This window comes from Phodopus roborovskii, unplaced genomic scaffold, assembly GCF_943737965.1.
Source record: "Phodopus roborovskii unplaced genomic scaffold, PHOROB, whole genome shotgun sequence".
NCBI classification, from domain to species: Eukaryota; Metazoa; Chordata; class Mammalia; order Rodentia; family Cricetidae; genus Phodopus; species Phodopus roborovskii.
In genome coordinates, this window is record NW_026126540.1 from 30,696,268 (window position 1) to 30,716,048 (window position 19,781).

General features: G+C 39.7%; 1 protein-coding gene across 1 annotated transcript in view; it reads left to right on the forward strand.

Moving 5' to 3' along the window:
- The first annotated feature begins 12,717 nt into the window (after positions 1-12,717).
- Spag17 (sperm associated antigen 17) overlaps positions 12,718-19,781 on the forward strand; it is a 211,951-nt gene continuing 204,887 nt past the window's right edge. Inside the window, exon 1 of the mRNA XM_051199526.1 lies at positions 12,718-12,836. Coding sequence (XP_051055483.1) covers positions 12,753-12,836 — 84 coding nt within the window. The 5' untranslated portion in view covers positions 12,718-12,752. The remainder of the gene's footprint in view (positions 12,837-19,781) is intronic.

Below are 19,781 nucleotides of genomic sequence, written 5' to 3' on the forward strand. Positions count from 1 at the left end.
ATGTTGGATTCTCCTGGGGTTTCCTGTGAGACTTATACCTACATTCATCCATTTGACTTCTTACAGTGGGCAGAATGAGTCCAACAACAATGACAATCAATCAATCAATAAATAAATAAATACAAATATAAATAAATTGGTATCACTAAAAGACAAAAGCTTAAGGATGTCCTCTCAAAAACAAAACAAAACAAACAAACAAAAAAAACAGTATTTACCAACAGGACTTTGAATGCAGAACAAAAGCCTAATTGAGCTTTCTGTGTCTCAGATGAACTTAGTTGTTGGGACACATTTACAGTCTAGGAAATCTTCAAAGAATGCCAATGATCAACACGTTAGTATGTGAAAAACAGACTGACCTTTCACATTTTTTTCACCATGTTTTCATGGTATAACAGCATTGTGTATTGATTGCAGTCAGTTCATAGATAAAAACACACAAAGTAAGGAGAAGCTAAATAATCAACACCCATGTGATTCATAAGCACTTGCTCTCCCCTCGGTGGATCTAAGACACTGTGCAGAGCCAGTGCTGTTCGAATGATCATCAAAGCCACTGCAGAGAGTGATGCAGCAGTTGCCACTTAACATAGGAGGAAACTGAGGCATAGAGAGGGTGACTCACCCAGGGCTAGACTTTGAGCAAATGGCAGAATTGCAATTTGAACCAAAGCACAGAGCCATTAGAGATTCCTCTTAGAATGCTACCCACAGACATAGACACTGTTCACACAACTTCCCTGAGGGGTAGGGGCTCTGCTCCATTTCTAACACTTACATTATATTCCAATTATGCTGATCTCGGGAAATAAAGACATTCTTGCCATCCTCATCCCTTCTGCAACCCCATGGCTTGTCATCCTTCCCACATTCTTGCTCACTCTGAAGATTGCCCATTGAACTGACCCCATCTTCCCCCTTAGCATTCCTTGAATGAAGCTTTGTCCTCTTTAGAGAAGCTTTAGTGAATATCCTAAGGGCTCTGGTTTTATTGCCTTTCTCACTTGGTGTGTTCTTGTACATAGTATGGGGAGGGGACTCTCACCATTTGGATTCCAGAGATCTTACTTTGGTTAACCTTTGCCTCAGTTAACGTATAAATAAAATCAACAATTTCTGTGTATGGTTGGGAGGTTATGGTGTGATTATGGTATGAGTAGAGTTCTGGGTAAATATTAGTTAATACTAGCATCTCAGTAATAAAACATAAATGGGTCATAGAATGACTGAATCTGGGTGTGGCATCCAGATGAGGAGGCTCAGGAATTGATGCCATATGGTATGCAAGAAAGCATCTTGTAGTTTCTGTATTCTCCATGCATTACCGTTTCTGTGTTCCTTTCTTCATTTTAATTAGCTCACAAAGGGCTCACTATCTATCTTTATTGTATAACTAAACATAGAAAACAAACGTTTCTCTCTTTTTTTTCTTCTCACATGGGTCATTTATAGCTCTCATCTCTCTAAGAGAGGTCCTCGGGGGTATAAGGAATGTCCTGCTTTGCTTGCCCCCTCCTCTGCTTCAGTGAGTCTGCTATGCAGGTTAACAGGGTAGATTTCTCACAGGGGTGCCTCACACACCTGTCTCCTTCCCAGCTGTCACTGCTCTGGTAGGAATTCCAAATGGAAAGGCCCCAGTGTTGGTGATACCAACTGCTGAGCTGCCAATGATATCTCACTCTGGTACAGTGTTGACAGGAGAGAGAGGCTGAAGGAGGTGTGCTCCCTGGTGGCAGGTGTGAAGGGGGCCTGTTTCCGGGTAGTCATAGCTCCCAGTCAAGATTCATGTTCATGGTTTAGGATATTTTTCTTTATTTGTTATGTCCTGCTCCAATTATGGGTAAGAATCTGGGAGAAAAGTTCATGAGTGCAAGTTGTTCTACTAAGCATGTATAAACACAAACTACTGAGATTGTTCAGTTCTGTGTTCATTTCCCTTGGTTTTAAGATAAACAGTAGCCTGCTTTGCCTGGACATTGATGAAAGGGGAGAACAATCATAAAGAGATCTTTGCATCAAGATGAGGTTAGTTTCACTTATCAAATTAAAGAAAATCCAAATATATTTCCTGAGCATCTCAGTGTTAAGTTAGCACAGTTGTTCTTTCTATCTATAGCCATCTAAGACTCAGTGCCACTCCCCTCTTGCTTTCCAGACTTTTCTGCTCTTCCATGACAAGATGTTCAAGAGCTGCAACCTGATGGGAGATGCCATTATGTATATATGTTTCTCATACTGGTTAATGAATAAAGCACTGTTGGCCAATAGGAAAGCAAGATAGGGACTAGGAGACAAGGAGGAAAGAGGAAGTAGTAAGGAGGAGTCAAGATGGAGAGTCTGGAGAAAGCAGAACCACCAGCCACCTCTCCTTGGTAAGACCACGTGGAAATACATAGAAATGTGTTAATAATTAAGACAAGAGCTAGCCGGTAAGAAACTAGTACCTGGCCAACAGCATTATATCTAATACAGAGTCTCGGTGTGTTACTTGGGGCTCGCACGGTGGCAGGACAAGACCGGCGGAGGGCAGAAAAACCTTACTCCTTACAGCAACCCCAAACTGTTACTCTGCTAGCAGCTCTCTCCATCCCTGTCTGTCTTCTGGACAACTCAATGTTATTTCTTAGTGCATTGTTCATTTCCCAAGGCCACTGTGGCGCCAAGCACACCAGCAGAAAGAGTGAATCTAGGTGTGGTTGCTTTCCAATATGCTTGCAATATTTCTGTTGTTAATTACTGTGCAGTGTGTTGCTTGTGAGTGAGGGAACATTGGCTGGAGGATTTCCTGTGCTCCCCCCTTGTGCTCAATGTCTCTCTCAGGTGGTAATTTCTTTGAGTGACATTTACTTCATGCTGGAAAGAGTTATTCATCTGAGTCTTGGAAGCTCTTTCTTTTGCATTCTGGCATATGTTGCTTTATAGAGTGCTTTGAGATCACTTGGCTCTCAGGGGGACTATTGCTAGGGTACTATTTTTTTTTTAATTGAAAATCAATTCTCCCATACAATATATTCCAATCACAGTTTCCCCTCTCTCCACTCCTCCTAGCTTTCCCCCACCTCCCATCTCCCCCAGATCCACTCCAACTCTGTTTCCTTTTCAGAAAAGAGCAGGTCTCCAAGACAAAACAAGGCACTTTAAGAAAAGGCTGGACAAGGCTGGATAAGGCTGGACAAGACTGGACAAGTAGGGTAGTACCTTTTAAAGATTTTTATCTCCTTATCTCTCCCATATAACTTTTATTATTGGAAAATTTTATTTTCAGTTTTACTGTGGACAAGCCAGAATGAATATCAATTTAAGTAAAAACTAACTCATAGAGACGGATTTATATGAAAATATGCATATTGGCCAGGCATCATAGCACACATTCAATCCCCCTCAGGAGGTTAAAGTAGATGTATGGAGAGTTTAAGGCCAGCTTCCACATAAATCTTAAATCTGGGGTTAATGTTGAAGTAGTGCCATGCTGTACTGTGGTTTTACTATTCTGCTCTTAAAGTACACTTCCCTTGGATAATTGTGAGAATAGTCACTGTAGTCCTTTAGTACTGATGTAACAAAAATGCCAGATGGTGTTAAGCAATGAATAAATGAATAAATAAAAAGATTTACTTTTTATCACAGTTCTGGTGGCATGCAGGTACAAACAACACAGCTGCTGTCCTAGTAAGGGCCTGCCTGGCTGCATTATAACGTGGTAAAGAAGCAAGGGTGTGCATACAAACCAGAAAGCAAAAGAGTGAGGAGACAGATTCCCTTTTGTGAAAACCTGTTCCTGCAGGAAATAGCACAAGCTCTGATACCCTACTCTATCCATAAGACCAGAAGTAATCCATTAGTAGTAACAGAGCCCATGCCCACAAGCTCATAAGAGTAGAGCTAATTGCCTTCTGCTAGGCCTAGTTCTAATAGGCACTATCACTTTGAAGCCACCACAATGGTACCATGTTTCCAACACATAAACTCCTAGAGAACAAACCACATACAAACTGTAGCAATTCACTATAAGATTATATCTTAGGCCGGTCAGTATACTAACTACAATAAATAAACTTCTACTCATGAAATCTTAAGGGTATGACTAAGGAAAGGATTCATCATCAGTACACAGCTATTGTAAACATGTATACACCAAATCTGGGAGCTCACAATTTTATAAAACAAACATTAAGCATGAGAGACTGCAGAGGCCTAGACACAGTAATAACAGGTGACTCCGAGTCCTCACTCACACATCTAAACTGATACTACTTATTAAAATTCAGCAAAGAAATCCCAGGGCCAAATAACAGAGTAGATCAATTGGACTTACTAAGCATCTATAGCTCATACATCCCAACAAAAAGGCAATACATATTCCTCTTAGGGGCAAGTGAAATTTCTCTAAAACTGAGCCTTTCATAAACTACAAATGAGCTTTAATAGCACAAGTAATAGTAATAATAAATAATAATGATAATTCCATGTATCTTCCAAACCATGGTGGACTAAAACACCAACAATTAACTTGCTGACAAAGAAATCATGAAAAACATCTCACTTATAATAGTCTCAAAATACAGATAAAATAACTAGAGATGGTTATCCCCTAGCCAATGGGATAAAAGACTTCTGCAATGAAAATTTTAAGACAAGAGACTGAAGAAGACAGTAGACAATGGAAAAACTCTCCATACTTCCCATACTTCTGGACTGGTAAAATTAATAATGAAAATTACTATCTTACTATGATAATCTAGGTTTGGTGCTCTCCCCATACACATTCCAGCAACATTCTTCAAATCTAGAAAAAAAACTATGAAATTGTGGATACAAATAGACCACAGATATACAAAGCTTTCTAAATAGAAAGAATACAGCCAGAGGAGGCATCTTATTGCCTGGTCTAAAACTATATTGCAAAGCTATAGTGATAAAAACAGCATGGTGAACACAAAAGTAGGCATGTACACCATTGGAAGATAAGAGAAAACACAGAAATGAGTCCATCCAGCCCTCAATGTAAAAGTGCGGCAGGAAGGCCAGCAGACAACAAAATTCTGTTTTGTTTGACACAGTAGAATAGTGATATGTAAGAGTCAATGATGCTGTTAATTGGGTAAGCAAAATTAGAAGCAGTTGGCTTCCTTGAGGAAATAGAGGAGGACCTAAATAGATTCATTCAGAAATAGAACACCACTCAGAAAAAAGACTCATTTGCTGCATGACACATAGAAGATATATTTGTCTTCTGATATACAAACTGTATATTGACTGACTCTAGTCTTACAATCTTTCTCACTGCCTAATGTTTGGCACCAGTATTCTCTCCCCCCCCCTCTCTCTCTCTCTCTCTCTCTCTCTCTCTCTATCTCTCCCTTGTTTATATCGTTTAATGATTGAAGCATAGAGCTTCACTTGGAAGTTGTTTGAAAATGTACATTTGGAGTGGACCTGAAGGCAAAGTCCTTCCACTCAATACTATATCCAAGACCTGCTCAAGAGAAAGCCAGGTAAAAATCCCAGGGGGAGTCAGACAGACAGAAAGACAGATAGGAAGACTAAGCATCCAAAAGTTGTTCCGTCTACAAGGTTGTACATCTCAGCAGTCCCAATGGGTATTGAAGTTGGGGATGATTTCTGGAGAGCCACTGGTCTTCAGTCTACATTAGAATCCTGAAGAAGTGGGTTCTAATATAAGTAAAGGAAACCCTTGGCAAGGGATGAATGACGTGAAATAATTTGTCTGTGAGAGAGAGGGCAAGCAGGAAAAAAGAAGGAGGAAGAGGAGGGAGGAGAAGAAGGAGGAGAAGGAGGAGAAGGAGAAGGAGAAGGAGAAGGAGAAGGAGAAGGAGAAGGAGAAGGAGAAGGAGAAGAAGAAGAAGAAGAAGAAGAAGAAGAAGAAGAAGAAGAAGAAGAAGAAGAAGAAGAAGAAGAAGGAGATTTCTCTTCTATGTCCTTTCACCAAAAGGCATGGCCCAGATTTATGACAGGCCTTTCCAATTCAAATAATCCGGATAAGAAAATCTCTCATCAGAGTTTCCCAGCAGGTTGAGTTTTAGTTCATTCCAGATGCTGTCAAGTGGACAACAGAGATTATTAGTAATCACACCACCCCTAGCTGAGGAGCAATGGGTAGTTGGTGGCTGCTATAGGAAGATTAGCTTATCTTCAGGGTGTGGCCACTATCCACCTGCCCCAGTGGATAGTCCTGCAGCCATGAACACATGAGCAGCATTGAATTAACTCAGTGGATTATCAAAGCTAAAGGGTGCGAAGCTGGAAGGGAGAGATTCTGGGGATCTGGGAAAGTTAGAGGGAAGGAGACAGGATGGAAATGTTCAAAGAATAAAAATATTAATTTCTTTTAAAATATTGTACAATTCCCTCCTTTCTATGCTGGTGTCATTTTAGGACATAATTAAGTTGATTTCAGATGGTTTCCTTCCCAACTCAGCCTCTGCAAAAATAATCTTCAAGGTTTGATGAAACCCAACTTAAGCATCATAAAACCTTGAGATGAGATGTTCTGTGTGAACATCCCCTCATAACTTCACACAGAAGCCAAAGCTGATTGCTATCTAATGCTTTACATTTTTCAAATACAAAATATATGCTGAAATTATGCCGAGAAATACAGTTTTCAGAGGATTCACTTTGTATATATAGTTTTAAAACTATATATATATATATATATATATATATGTATATATATACATATATATATATAGAGAGAGAGAGAGAGAGAGACAGAGAGACAGAGACAGAGACAGAGAGAGACACAATATGATCTTAAAGAGTGCCCAGAAACAGTAAGGAAAGTTAATGTGGGAACTGCATTAAAAGGAATAGTTCTCACTTCTCAAAGACTAAGAACAGCTGGCTGCTTCCTCCTGAGATGCAGTAAGCATTCTTTGTATTGGTCTCACTTGACATCTCTGTGGCTCTCAGGCCTTGGGCTTGAGTGGCATGACCTTGTTTGGCCTGTAATTGCTCAGAGGCACATCCTCTTCCTTGCAGCCTTAGCCTCCTGAATGTGCAGCCCTGGCCCCCTGCTCATCACCTCTTCATCTGGTGGTCTCCTGACACAATCAGCATCTTCAGTTTCAATTGCTTCCTAGAGTGCAAATAGTTCTCCCACATCTGCCCTCCTCTGAACACCAGGCCTGTGTGGCCAGTCCCCTACTTCACATGGTTAGATGGGGACAAAATATGAATGTGTTTAAAACCAAGGCTATTGTGTCTTCATCCCCCACCCCTGCGCAAGCCTTTCTAGTCAATAACAGTAGTGATGAATCATGAAATAAATGTCACTTAATCAGATAATGCATTTTCTCACAGGAAGATAAATATAATTCAAAACAATATATGAAGAGAGCAGAAGGAATTTAAGAGAAAACACACAAATATTTATGGGAAGGCAAGAATTCTGTGTTTATCATATAAAAGGAACCAAAGCAATTTGGTCCCACTCAACAACTACAGACAGCCTTTGACTGGGTCCCTTCAATACCACAGCATCACACAAAAGCTGCAAGGCAGAAAAAGTAAATGCTCATAGAAACAAGGACTGCCGTACATAGTAAGATATAAAAAGTTAGTTAGCTATGAAAAATAAGAGATGAAGCTAACTATGTACAAATGCATATACTATTTGCAAGATCACAGAGCTGTGTTTGCCCTGATTATTCAGACACCCACCAAGTAGTGCCTTACATTTTTTTTTTTTTTGAGATTAGATGGCAGTCAGGCTGAGGGAGAGAGAGAAATCTGAGGGGGACAGAGGTGGGGAAGAGGAGGAAAGAAAGGAGAGGAGTAGAACCCACCCATTTCAAGCCACCATATCTCACTATCAGTTCCTTGAAGTCCTGTTGCCAATCACATTTCCTTCCCAAAGCATTTCCCTGCTGTCTCTTAGGATGTAGTAATGTCACTGAAATACATTTGTGTTAACCAGAGCTCTTGAACTTTGAATAACACAGAACTTAAAATTATTTCACATAGTAAAGTTTTGTAAGTAACAGACATTGATAAAAATATTAATCAAACACTACCAAGCACTTGGAGCAGTGACTTCATGTCCATTATAGAGTTTGAAACTGTCCCCAGAGGATTAAGGCCAAATTCCTTCTCTGAAGATACAGAAAATGAGTTTGAAAGGAAAACTAGAGGAGTGAGAGAACACTACAAATAAAAGTCCCACACTACTGAATATGAAACAGATGCATGTTAGCTCTATTTTTAATATGCACAACTGTTATTTTCTGATTCATCAAGAAATAGATTTGGTGTCCTGAACTCTCCCATGACAGAAAACACAAAAATCAGCAGCACTTATATATAGTCCCACAGACTTACAGATAGGCAACAAAGCGTTCAAGGCCCAAACTGCGAATTCCAAAATATTGCTTTTATCATTGACATAAGCAGAGGAGGGAAGTTTTTCAGAAAGTGACCCTCCTCCCAGGCTGCCCACAACCCACCAGGGACTGGAAATAGCAAGTGCTGCAGCTGATTTTAATCTCCACTGTGATGCATAGTGAGAGATGCAGTAACTAAAGGAACTGGAGGCCGAACAACAAGGAGCTTTAAAGATTAAAGTCAGCACTTTCAATGGCACTGAAGACTGAATAGGAAGCTCATGCTGACCCTCAGGTCTAGGTGTAATATCCTCCATATGTCTGGGACTATAGCTGTGAAAGAAGTTTAGCCCTCAACATTACAGACAATAAAATCCAAGGACACTACATTCTAGTTTTCTATTTAGGAGATTAGAGGCACGGGTGGCATGATGTACACAAAATATCTGCAACAATGAAAATTGCCCTTGGGTACAGGATGCCAACTAAAGAAAATTGGTAGATGTCTTAAGATCGTAACCAAAGGTATGCTGAATGGATGCCTAATACCAGGAATCTTGGCTCAGATGTGACTCACTGCATAGCTCCTTCAGTTACCTCTTCACACTGGAAATACTGACTGTATCAACAGCTGGCTTGACCTTGTCAACTGGAAGAAGGAGTATGTTTGAGTCCACATATGAGTGAAAGTTAACTGAACACTCTAAGATCAAAGCATAAAACCAAACAAAAACAGTACCATAAAGGAACAGCCCAGCCCCAAAGTAGGCTGTCCTTTAATTAACCATAATAAAGGCAGAATTTTACTGGAAATACTAAATCAAACAAGCCAAGAGCACCCCTGCCAATGTGAGAGAAAATTCTACAAATAGTATAGTTTTGTGTTAGCCACTGCCATATGGGAAATCTTATGTAGTGAAGTATATGCTTGAAATTTTCAACTTACATTTAGTGGAGAAACAATTTATTATACCAATTCATAAATGTATGACAGATGGGAATGCTTTTATTTTTCAGCTCCTGGCAAAGCCTCCTATTGGCTGAATAGTCTTTGGTTCTTAAACTATGACCATCATCATTCACACCTATTTTCTGAAATTAAACAGACCAATTCCATGATGAAATGTCCAATAAATTTGGCCACTATAGAATGTCTTCCCATTCTGTACCATAAATTATCTAGAATATCACTCTCTCTAGAATAATGAACAGGGCCAAGATTGACCAAGAGACACTCTGTACATAAAACCTTTTAGATTCTTTAAATCAATTTTGGAAAACCCTCCATATTCAAGTTTATTCTGGTAGCACCTTATCAAGGAAACCATAAAAGATTCCACTAAAAGTGTATTATTTCATCCCGAAATACGTACTTGGGTCTTTTAAAAACTCAGTTCCTGTAGAGTATTAGCAAAATTATAATTAAGATATATATATAGATAGATAGATAGATAGATAGATAGATAGATGGATGGATGGATAGCTTAGCAATGCATTTGTATTCTTAAAAAAAATACCAAAAACTGGGTTATGTGTCACAGTATGGACAAGTTTGTAGTCCAACAGTAATTTAAAATAAGTAATTTATCAGCTGGATAAAGAATCCAAAGCATGTCCCGTCTAAGTGTGTGGAAGGCGCAGTAGAGACAGCATCAGGATTGGTGGAGTGACACTAGAATTTTCTGCATGTCATGGTAGCCCTATCATCCTCTGTCTACTTGAAAGTAGCCAGGTTGCTTTCTCAGGTTACCTCAGAAAAACTGTTAATAGACTCTCAATGAAAACATTAGGATGGTGAGTGACATGGTTAGTTTTAAATGTCAGCTTGTCAGAACCTAAAATCACCCAAGAAGAGTGTCTCAGTGGAGGGATCGTCTAGATCAGGTTGACCAATGGGCATATCTTTGGGGGACTGTCTCAGTTGTTAATTAAAATGGGAAAAGCAGTCCCAAATATAGGCAGCATCCTTTAATGGGCTGTGCCTTGAACTGTATGAGAGCAGAAAGGTCTAGCTGAGTATAAAACATCAGCCAACAAATACCAACATATTTGACTGTCCCTCTGCTCTTGACTGTGGATGTGATGCCTTAAGTTCCCGCTCTGATTTTCCCCCAGTACCCAATTGTGACCTAGAACTGTAAGCTTAAATTCACCCTTTAGTTCCCCTAAGTTGCTTTAAGTCAGGGTGTTTCCCATAGCTAATGATGTGATTAGCAAAAGCCCAGTGGCTGCAGCACACCTAATGTTTTCCAAGCTTAAAGAGAAGTCTTTGCCTATCTACTTAATAGTCCAAGAAAATCTGTCAGGTGGAGAAAAGTTTGGCAGAGACCTCTTACCACCACAGCAATCACTCAGACAGTCAAGGATGTCAGTGTCACAATATCTAGGCAGATGGGGCAAGAGTCTGAAAAACACATAGGAAATGATTTTAAGGATCAAACCCAAATCCAATAATATGTAATGCTAAGTCACATTTTCATATCCAAGGATAAAGAAGGTTGGAAAATCAGAATCTTAGAATAGGAATAAAGAAAAGGAGATGTTTTGTGAAAAAAAAAAACAGGTCTGCATGGATAAATATTACAAACACTTCATTGCTGCTAAAGTTAGGATTGAAGCGAGAGAGATGGCTCAGCCTTTAGGAGCATTTGCTGCACTTGCGAAAAGGCAGGAGTCACAATCACCTGCAATTGCAGTTCCAGGGGATCCGGTGCCCTCCTCTGACCTCCATGGACACCAAGGACAAATGTGGTGTGCTTAACGTTATTCAGGCAAAGCACTCACGTGCACAAAATATTTTTTTCCAAAAACTGGGTTGTACAGTTATTGCTTTTTAGAAAAAGCTGTTTGTTTTCTTTACAACTTGAAAATAACTTTTATTTTTAAACTCTCCTTTTCTATTTTCCTCTTTTTGTTTCTGGTTCTTCCGTTGAACCTATGCTGCTAATCGTCTGCTAATGACCTGGCTGGACTGTGTTAACTAGAGAGCTTTACTTGGTAGTGTGCACTCACATCAAGAAGAGATGCAATTGGTAATAACATATGACAAACACACAGTAGCAAGATTTTAAATGCAACATGAACTTAAATGCCATTCAATATTTTATTTCTTCACTTATAAAATCACAGTTTCTCCAAACAAACTATGAGAAATATAACCAAGATTTAGAATGACGTCATCAGTCTGTAAGAGATCCACCCTTACTTTTAAGCAAATATGCAAAAACAGTTTTTATCCTGTAACATTAAGAAACTATTAGCGCAGAACAAAATGTTGGAGGAAATGCTATGAAGGAGTGACACCCTCACTAGTTCTCATGGAGACCTCAGGCAAATCCTTCTCCAGCAAACTCCTCTGACATCGTGATGCAGCAGTCATTTTATTCTTGTGACAGAAAGAAAAGGCTTCCAGATACAGGGTGTGTGAATGAATGTTGCAGGGGTTCACACACACACACACACACACACACACACTGACACACACGCATGCACACACACATGAAATAAAATACACATAGTATAAGTACTAATGATTTTTTTATTGTGAAAGATCATTTTGAGGAAAAAAATAAAGCAAGTGGGGATGGGAGAAAATACCTTCCCCAACTTGTACAACTTGAATAAAAGTTAATGAGAAACATATCTGGCCTCTGCATGTTCTTGAATCCACATTGATGTGTCCCTACCTGCACACACATGAACAGGTACACACATAAAAATAAAGTCATATGAGGGGCCACAGAGATGGCTCGGTGGTCAAGTGCATTTGTTACTTTTCCAGAGGACTGGGGTTTAATTCCCAGGATGAATCAACAGATGTTAAGGCCATTATCATTTTGAGGTCTAGGTCTAACCAGGATATCTTAATGAGTGTGGGGCAGGAACTCTGCTTGCCACCCGGACACCCTTTTAAGGAACTGGGGGACTGTTTAGGCAGAGCAGATAGAGAAATAGACAAGAGGTGAGGTAGAGGGGAGGTCAGTTCCCTAAGTGGAGATGTCTGGGCTGACTAGGCTGTCGTTCTCCATACTAAGTTGGCAGGACCAAAGAAATCTTGGAGGAAGACTGGATGAATAATTTTGAGTTTCTACACATTGTTTATTCAGACCCGACTGAGCTCCCAAGAGAAGTAGGGAATGGAAGTGGATCAAAGAAATCAGGAGGCCAGTTCATCACGTTGGAAAATCATCAAATTTACCCAGACATTCCTGGAGTTTGGCACGCTTGGTGGCAGCACCTGGGAAACTCCGCTACTATGGAAACAGAAGCGGTTGACCAGAGGATCAGGAACCTGTTTGGGGGAAGGGAGCCGTTCAGGAGCTGGGCGTGGCCTCGGTTACCAAGGCATCAGGGACGCTCGGGCCGGGTCAGCCCAGTTTTGAGGCCAATGTATCTCCCTTCCTTAGCATGGCACCTAAGAAGGAGAAAGGCTCCACGAGCACAAACTCTAAAATGTGGGAACCCTCGCTCATAGCCGCACACTTGAACCAGGTGAGCCTTGCCTCTCAAGCCCCCTCAGCCCAGGCACCAGGAGCCTGGAACACTCTCTGCTCCGTACTTAAACTGCCCAAATCACACAGGGTGTCCTGGGCAGGTGTGGGGGGGGGGGGGGAGTGGCGCTTGACAAAGGAGTGAGCAAGGGGTCTGTGGGTATATAGCTCAGTGTTGGGGCTGAGTAAGGCCCTGGGTTCAATTCGCTGCACCAGAGGAAAAAACGGAAAATGGGATCTCTGCCCTGTAATTTCAATAGGGGTTGACAGATGCTAGTGTGTGGGGGACAGAGAGTGACAATGTGACTCCTCAGCCTCCTTTTCAACGAAGGCTCCCGGAGGATAGGCCCAGTTGTATTGAGGCTGTTATCCTTGAAAACTGTTTCCTTCCTTTTTGACAGCTATCTTGTCAAATCATCTGTGGCCCTGCACACAGCTATATCTTAATAAATACTGAGTGTAGACAAGTGAGACCCAGGGTGACAATCTGTAAAATAGAAAGGGACACCGAAGAAAATGTTTTTTATGTTTTCTGTTGCTTTGATAAATAACCATGACCTAAAGTGACTTGGGAGGAAGGGGTTTATTTAATCTTACTGTTGCAGTCCATCCCAGAGGGAAGAAAAGGTAGGAACTGGAAACAGAAACCTGCAGGAATTCTGCTCTCTGACTCTGGCTCATGCTCAGCTACCTTCCTCATACAACACTGACCCACATGCCTGGGGATAATGGCTCATACAATGTGCTGGACCTTCCTACATCAATCAACAATCAAGACTATCTCACAGACCTATGGCCGCAGGCCCCTGTTATGGTCAATCCCTCAACCGAGACTCTCTCAGGACACACTCCATGACATTGTATCAAACATTTTTATCTGGGGCTGAAGAGAAGGCTCAGTGGTTAAAAGAAATTGTTGTTTTTGCAGATTACCACAGTTTGGTTCTCAGAACCCATGTGGTAGCTCACAGCTGTCTGTAACTCCAGTTCCAGTAGACTTTACCTCAACTCTGGCCTCTGTGGGCACCAGTCATGTATATGGTATACATACAAACATGCAAGCAAAACACTCATACACATAAAATAATACATACATACTTACATACATATGAACATACATACATACAACTTCATCTGTCTTGAAAATGTAGAAAACAAGAGAAGCTAGCTTCTCATTGCCGCAAATGTACACAGCAATGTATGACTCAAATCAGAGGGTCGAGTTCCTATCACCTCTACCTACCTTCAGTGAGAACCCAAGGGCTTCTTAACACCAGTGGATAGAAATCCACATCTAGCTCTAATGTTTCTAAGTAGGTGTTTGGGAAAAGAAAGGCCATTTCTGGACATTCCAATCTGCCTTTTGGGAACCTCTTGTAAAAGTGGAGAATGGGTTTTGTTTTCTTTCATTTTATATAAAGGTGTATAATTCATGAGAGAGTTTGTAGATAAGAAAGTAAAATGGACCTTGTGCTGTCCTTCTGGGAAATGTTGCCTATTATCCTTATTTCCAAATGCAGTTTTTTCTTTCTCCACACAAAGTAATTTTATCTGATATAAAAATTAGTTCTGGTGAGCCTCTTGAAAGGAGTCTGCCAGTCTTGTTTCTGCTGTGACTTCATGAATCATTACTATAAGTCTTCTGCTTGCTTTCAATAATGCTGGGAATGAAGTGTCAACTCCACAACCCCAGTTACATTGTCAAATTACACTGCAAGAGTATCTTCGCTTTTGCTTTTGTGAGTCAAAACTAGTCAAAATAATTTTCTCTGTTGTTTTGTTTTGTTTTAAGATGATGTTGGTCAAGTTAGGCTTGGAGTGAGCATGTCTGTCTGAATTATCCACTACTAAACTACAGGATTGGTGGAGACATTGACACTGTGTTAGTCTAGTACTGCAAGCATGAAGCTGTGATTTTCCTAGCTGAAGTCAAAACCTACAGTCAATGTTTTTTCTTATGGTTTGGAAATGTTAAATTATATTCAGTCTTCTTGATCCTGTTTAAACAGTATAGGCTCATAAATCTTCTATACTAATAAATATAATAATTTCAAGTCAAAGTAATATAGAGCTTTAGCCACAAAGTGAAGACTCTGAATTTGGGTAAGGATAACAGTGTGTGTAAATTCTTTGTTGGTAGGAGTTCTACCTATGGCATGTCTAAGAACATGCTATTGTTTTAATGCATGAAGAGTTTGCTATCCGTGTACAGGTAAATATGCAGGAGTACGTATGGGCTAATGTGTGTATTAGGGTGGAGCATAGGAGATAATGTGGTAATTCTCTGGTATTCCAAAAGATAGTTTTCATATTACATCATTGAAGAATCCAAATCAGTAGTAGTTCTGATCTTATACTGAGAGCAGCCTGCACTGGAATTGAACAGAATACCAAGTTCACCATTCAATTCTGGTGAAATATCCTCACCTCCCTATTATATCTTCATCAGTCAATTAAAAGACAAATTGATTGATTGGTTGATTGATTGATTGATTTTGAAGTTGCCTTTTTGAGGTGGAATTATCAACTTTCCAGTATATTTTAGTTGTTTCTAAAACACAAAATGGTGACAAACAAAAAAGCACTAGATGACTAGGGCAATTGGAGGTTTAGGAAAATTAATCCAAGCTTGGGTGACCAGAAAATATTTTGTATATGTCTTTAAATGGCCCTAAAATACTTGGCAGTATCAGAGCAGTTAGGATACAGAATAAATTAGTGTAGGTGAGGACATCTACAGTTTGCTCACTGGTCCCTTTGAAGCCATCTGGTGCATCAAATGGACTGCTGTAATACCACACTCCTTGTGAAGTGCACAAGGGTTCAAATTTCACATTTTATCATCATTTCCCTCAACACTAGCTTCACAGGTGCAAGGGTAGTCATGATAGTGATTAGGATGAACCAAAAGAAGTTGGTCCTTAAAGTGAAAAGGAAAAAGTTATTGATTTAATAAGGAAAGAAAAGTAAGTTCTGACACTGACTGTAAAGGAACAGGTATTCTATCAGTCAATCTGTGGGAAAAGGAAGAGGGAAAGCAAAGTTTCACTAGCTTTACTGTCAAGACTGAAAAGTTTCATTTCTATGGTGTGTAGCTGAGATGGGAAAGACAATTGAGCAGTGATATTCAACATTGTCCACAGTGTCAGGCAGGTACTGGGGGTCTTGGAATAAATCAGCAGGTGATAAATACTATCATATAAATAAAAATATTTCCATACAACTGTCAAGGCAAATGCCATTTGCCACAGTGAGTGGAAAAGGTGTCACCTTAACCTGTTAGGACTCCTTAAGCGCACAGCTCATTTCCTTTTCTTTCCCTTCCTCACGCAAGCTGTCTTTGTCTATTTCCTGTTACTATGATGGAACATTTTTGGCTGGATATTTTACAAAAGAGAGAGATTACTTTCGTGTGTATCTGAAAGGCTAGGAAGTGATAAAACATGGTGGAAGCATCCACCAAGAGCTCAGGCTGTGCCACGAGGGTGTCTCATAGGGAAGTATATGAAAGAAATAAATTAGCCTGAACTGCTTTTACCAAAGGCTACCCCTTAGTAATTAAGCTACTCCTGAAAAAAGAAAAAGGTTGAGTAAGAGTATACAGCATGTTCTGATTGCCTCTTAAAGGTAATTAAATTTCAGCAAATAAATTTGACAACTGAAAGGGTCTTATATAGGAATAACCAGGCAGCATTTGCCTGTGTAACTGGCTTGGTTTGCTTAGTGTGATGTCTTCAATGATTTTGTAGCATGAGTTAGAATTCATTTGTTGTAGGATACATACCATACTTTATTGAACCATCTCTCCACTGGTGAATCCTGGTTGGTATCTCTCCTTGATTAATGTAAATACTGCTGATAGTAATAAAAGTGTGCAAAAAAAAAAAATGCACTAGGATCTCTGCTCTAAGTTCTTCTGAGAATCTGTGAAGAGGTGGGGTAGATGGAGCTTGTGGCAGTTTTTTGTTTGTTTGTTTGTTTTGTTTTGTTTTTTGAAGAGCCACCACAATGCCTAAGTTTTACATTCGTACTAGACATGCCCAAAAGATTCGAATCCTCCAAATCATCACCAACATCTATAGTGTTCTGGGGTTTGTTTTTGTTGTTCTGAATTTCTCTTTGATGTGGTTGGATTTTTCATTAATGTTGTGTGTAATAATCATCCTAACTGGTGCAAACTGATGTTTCCTTGTGTTTTTTTCATTTCCCTAATGATTCATGATGTTGACGCATCTTTTAAAGTCCTCAATTCTGTGCTTCTTCTCTTGCCAATTTATAAATTGAGCTGTTTGGTGATTTATTATCAAATTGCAAAAGATATTTAACTCTTCTACACAACTCCCTTGGCTGCTATTATATTTTGCATGAATGTGCTTTCCTACTCCAAGGTTGTCTTCTTCCACTGACAGTCTACTGGAATATGCCACATGCTTAGCTTTTCAAAGTGTTCAGTGTACCTTGTTTCACGTTGTAGCTTGTAGATTTGGCACTGTACCCAAGGCCAAAAATCTTTCTCCAGTGTTTTCCCCTGCCCAAGTGTCATCTCAGCCGTTGTGCTTAGGTCTTTCATCCAATTTCAGTTAGTTTCATATTTTGTTAATTCCATTCTTCTACTTCTAATTACTGAGTCTTTTTTTTTTTAACTTTACCTGGTGCTTTTTCTAGATCATGTGAAAGGTTTGCATGGGCTTTTCTCCTTTACTTTGTTAATGTCCTAGTTGGAATCGAATTGCCTATTTTATTTTTAGGGCACTTTCTTCTCTTTTCTAGATTTACTAAGGATTATTGATAAGTCAAAACAACGTATGTATATATGTATGTATTATTCCCACCACAGGAATAAATATCACTTGCCCTCAGTATACAGGAGCCTCTGTGTGTACTGTTGCATTTGCCAGTGTCCTTAGGCTTTCACACAACTGCTCATAAAGAACAGTCTTATAGATTTTTTTTTCTTGTAGCGTTTTGTCTTTGAAAATATCCTGCCTCTTCAATATTTTGGAAGAGGCTGAGGAGAATTTAATATTGTTTATTTTTATGTGTATGAGTGTCTTGTCTAAACGTATGTTTGTTTATCATATCTGTGTCTAGAACTGAAGTCACACGTGGTTGTGAGCTGCCATATGGGTGCTAGGAATTGAATCTAGGTCCTCTGGAAGAGTAGCTAGTTCTCTTAATCACTATACCATCTCTTCAGCCCTAGGAATAATTATTAAAATTAGATGCAAATCAAATGTCACAGAAGTGGTGACTGAAAGACATATGTGCTCATGACTTATTTTTGCCAGATAACTTTAGATGTTTGCACAATACTCAGTGGCTAGCTAGTGGGCACACTCCTTTATCCCAGCACTCAGCAGGCAGAGTAGGCAGATCTCTGTGAATTTCAGGACAGCCTGGCCTACAGAGTGAATTCCAGAACAGCCAGGGCTACATAGTGAAACCCTGTCCCCCACAAAAATATTACAAAAATTAATTAATTGAAATTCAAAGGTTCCCTTTAGTATTTATTGAAGAGCACATCTTATAGACATGAGCAGCTCCTTAACTTTTATCTCTCAGAACATTTTTCTTTTATAATTCACTTTTAAAATACAGTTTGAGTATTTATAGAATCCTTAGTTGACAGGTTTTTATTTTGTTTCCTACCGCTTTAAATATCCCAGCCCAACTTCACATTGTTAAGGACCTTTAGATGAGAGGAGTTAGCTTCTTTTTCTCTCCCACAGCTTTTTGGGCCTTAGCAGTGGCTTCTAGTCTATTACACTTGGAGTCTGTTGAACTTCTTGGATGTATAATTTTGTCTTTCCTTAAGTTTGGGGAATTTTTAGCCATCAGTTACTCAAATCATTCACCCCCATCTCATTTTCCTAGAGCTCCCATATGCAGTTTCTGGGAGCGTTCCTCTAGTTCTTTAGGCTGTGTTCAGTTTCCTTCAGTATTTTTTTTAAATCAAAGCAAAATTATCAAGATGGCAGAGTAGGAAGCCCAATTCCTCTTTTCCACACAGTAGCTTCAAACAATAATAATGGGGCGAGTGATAAAAGTTCAAAACTAAAATAACCCTTGAGAAAGTCTAGGCAACAAATAAAGCGGTGGTGATCGAGGCATTTTATGGTGATTTAATTCTCATTTGCTCCATTGGCCGTGGCCGTGGCATGGTTGGGACCTGCCATCTTGGTCTATGCTCTATGTTCTTCTGACTGCATATTTTCAAATAATTCTTTCCCCTGCCTGCTCAGGGCTGTGGGCAAACTCTTCCAGCAGAGTTTTTAGTTCAATCGCTGTGTTTCCCAGCATTGGGGCTTCTGTTGCTTTCTTTAACAAGTACAATCCCCTTTGCAGTACTCTCCTTGGGCTTAAATATTCCTTTCCTGACCCCCCTTTCGTTTTCTTACCATATTAAGTCAGTCGTTTAGAAGCTTTTAATAAATCCAGTGCATACATTTGTTAATAGACTTTGATATTTATTTTAATAGGCCATGTGTTTCTGTTTCTCTGTATGTCTTATGTTTAGTCATAAACCGAACATTTGGGAACTTGCAACCATTGTAGGGTTTGTAAATTGCCATGGAAGAGTTCAGCACATTAGGACATATCCTATTATTTGGTGGCAATCCATGATTAAGTCTCAAGGCTTTCTCAGGCTAATTCTGTCTTCCATGCTGGCTGGTTTGTAAGCTTTCATCATTTCCCCCAAATACTTCATTACTTTTAAATGCCTTAGCTTCCCAGACAGTCTTACAGCATCTTTCTCTCATTAATTATTTCATTGCCACAATCTACCCATACTCCCTTTACCCAGGTATCTTTGGCTCTTAATTCCCTTGAAGCTTTCCTTTGTTAAAGTATATCACAGCTGCCTTCAGCTCTGCCAACCTGGGTGCACACTCCTCTGTCCTTCCTGGATAAACTCCGGTAGAATCAGCCTCTTGTGCAACCTACA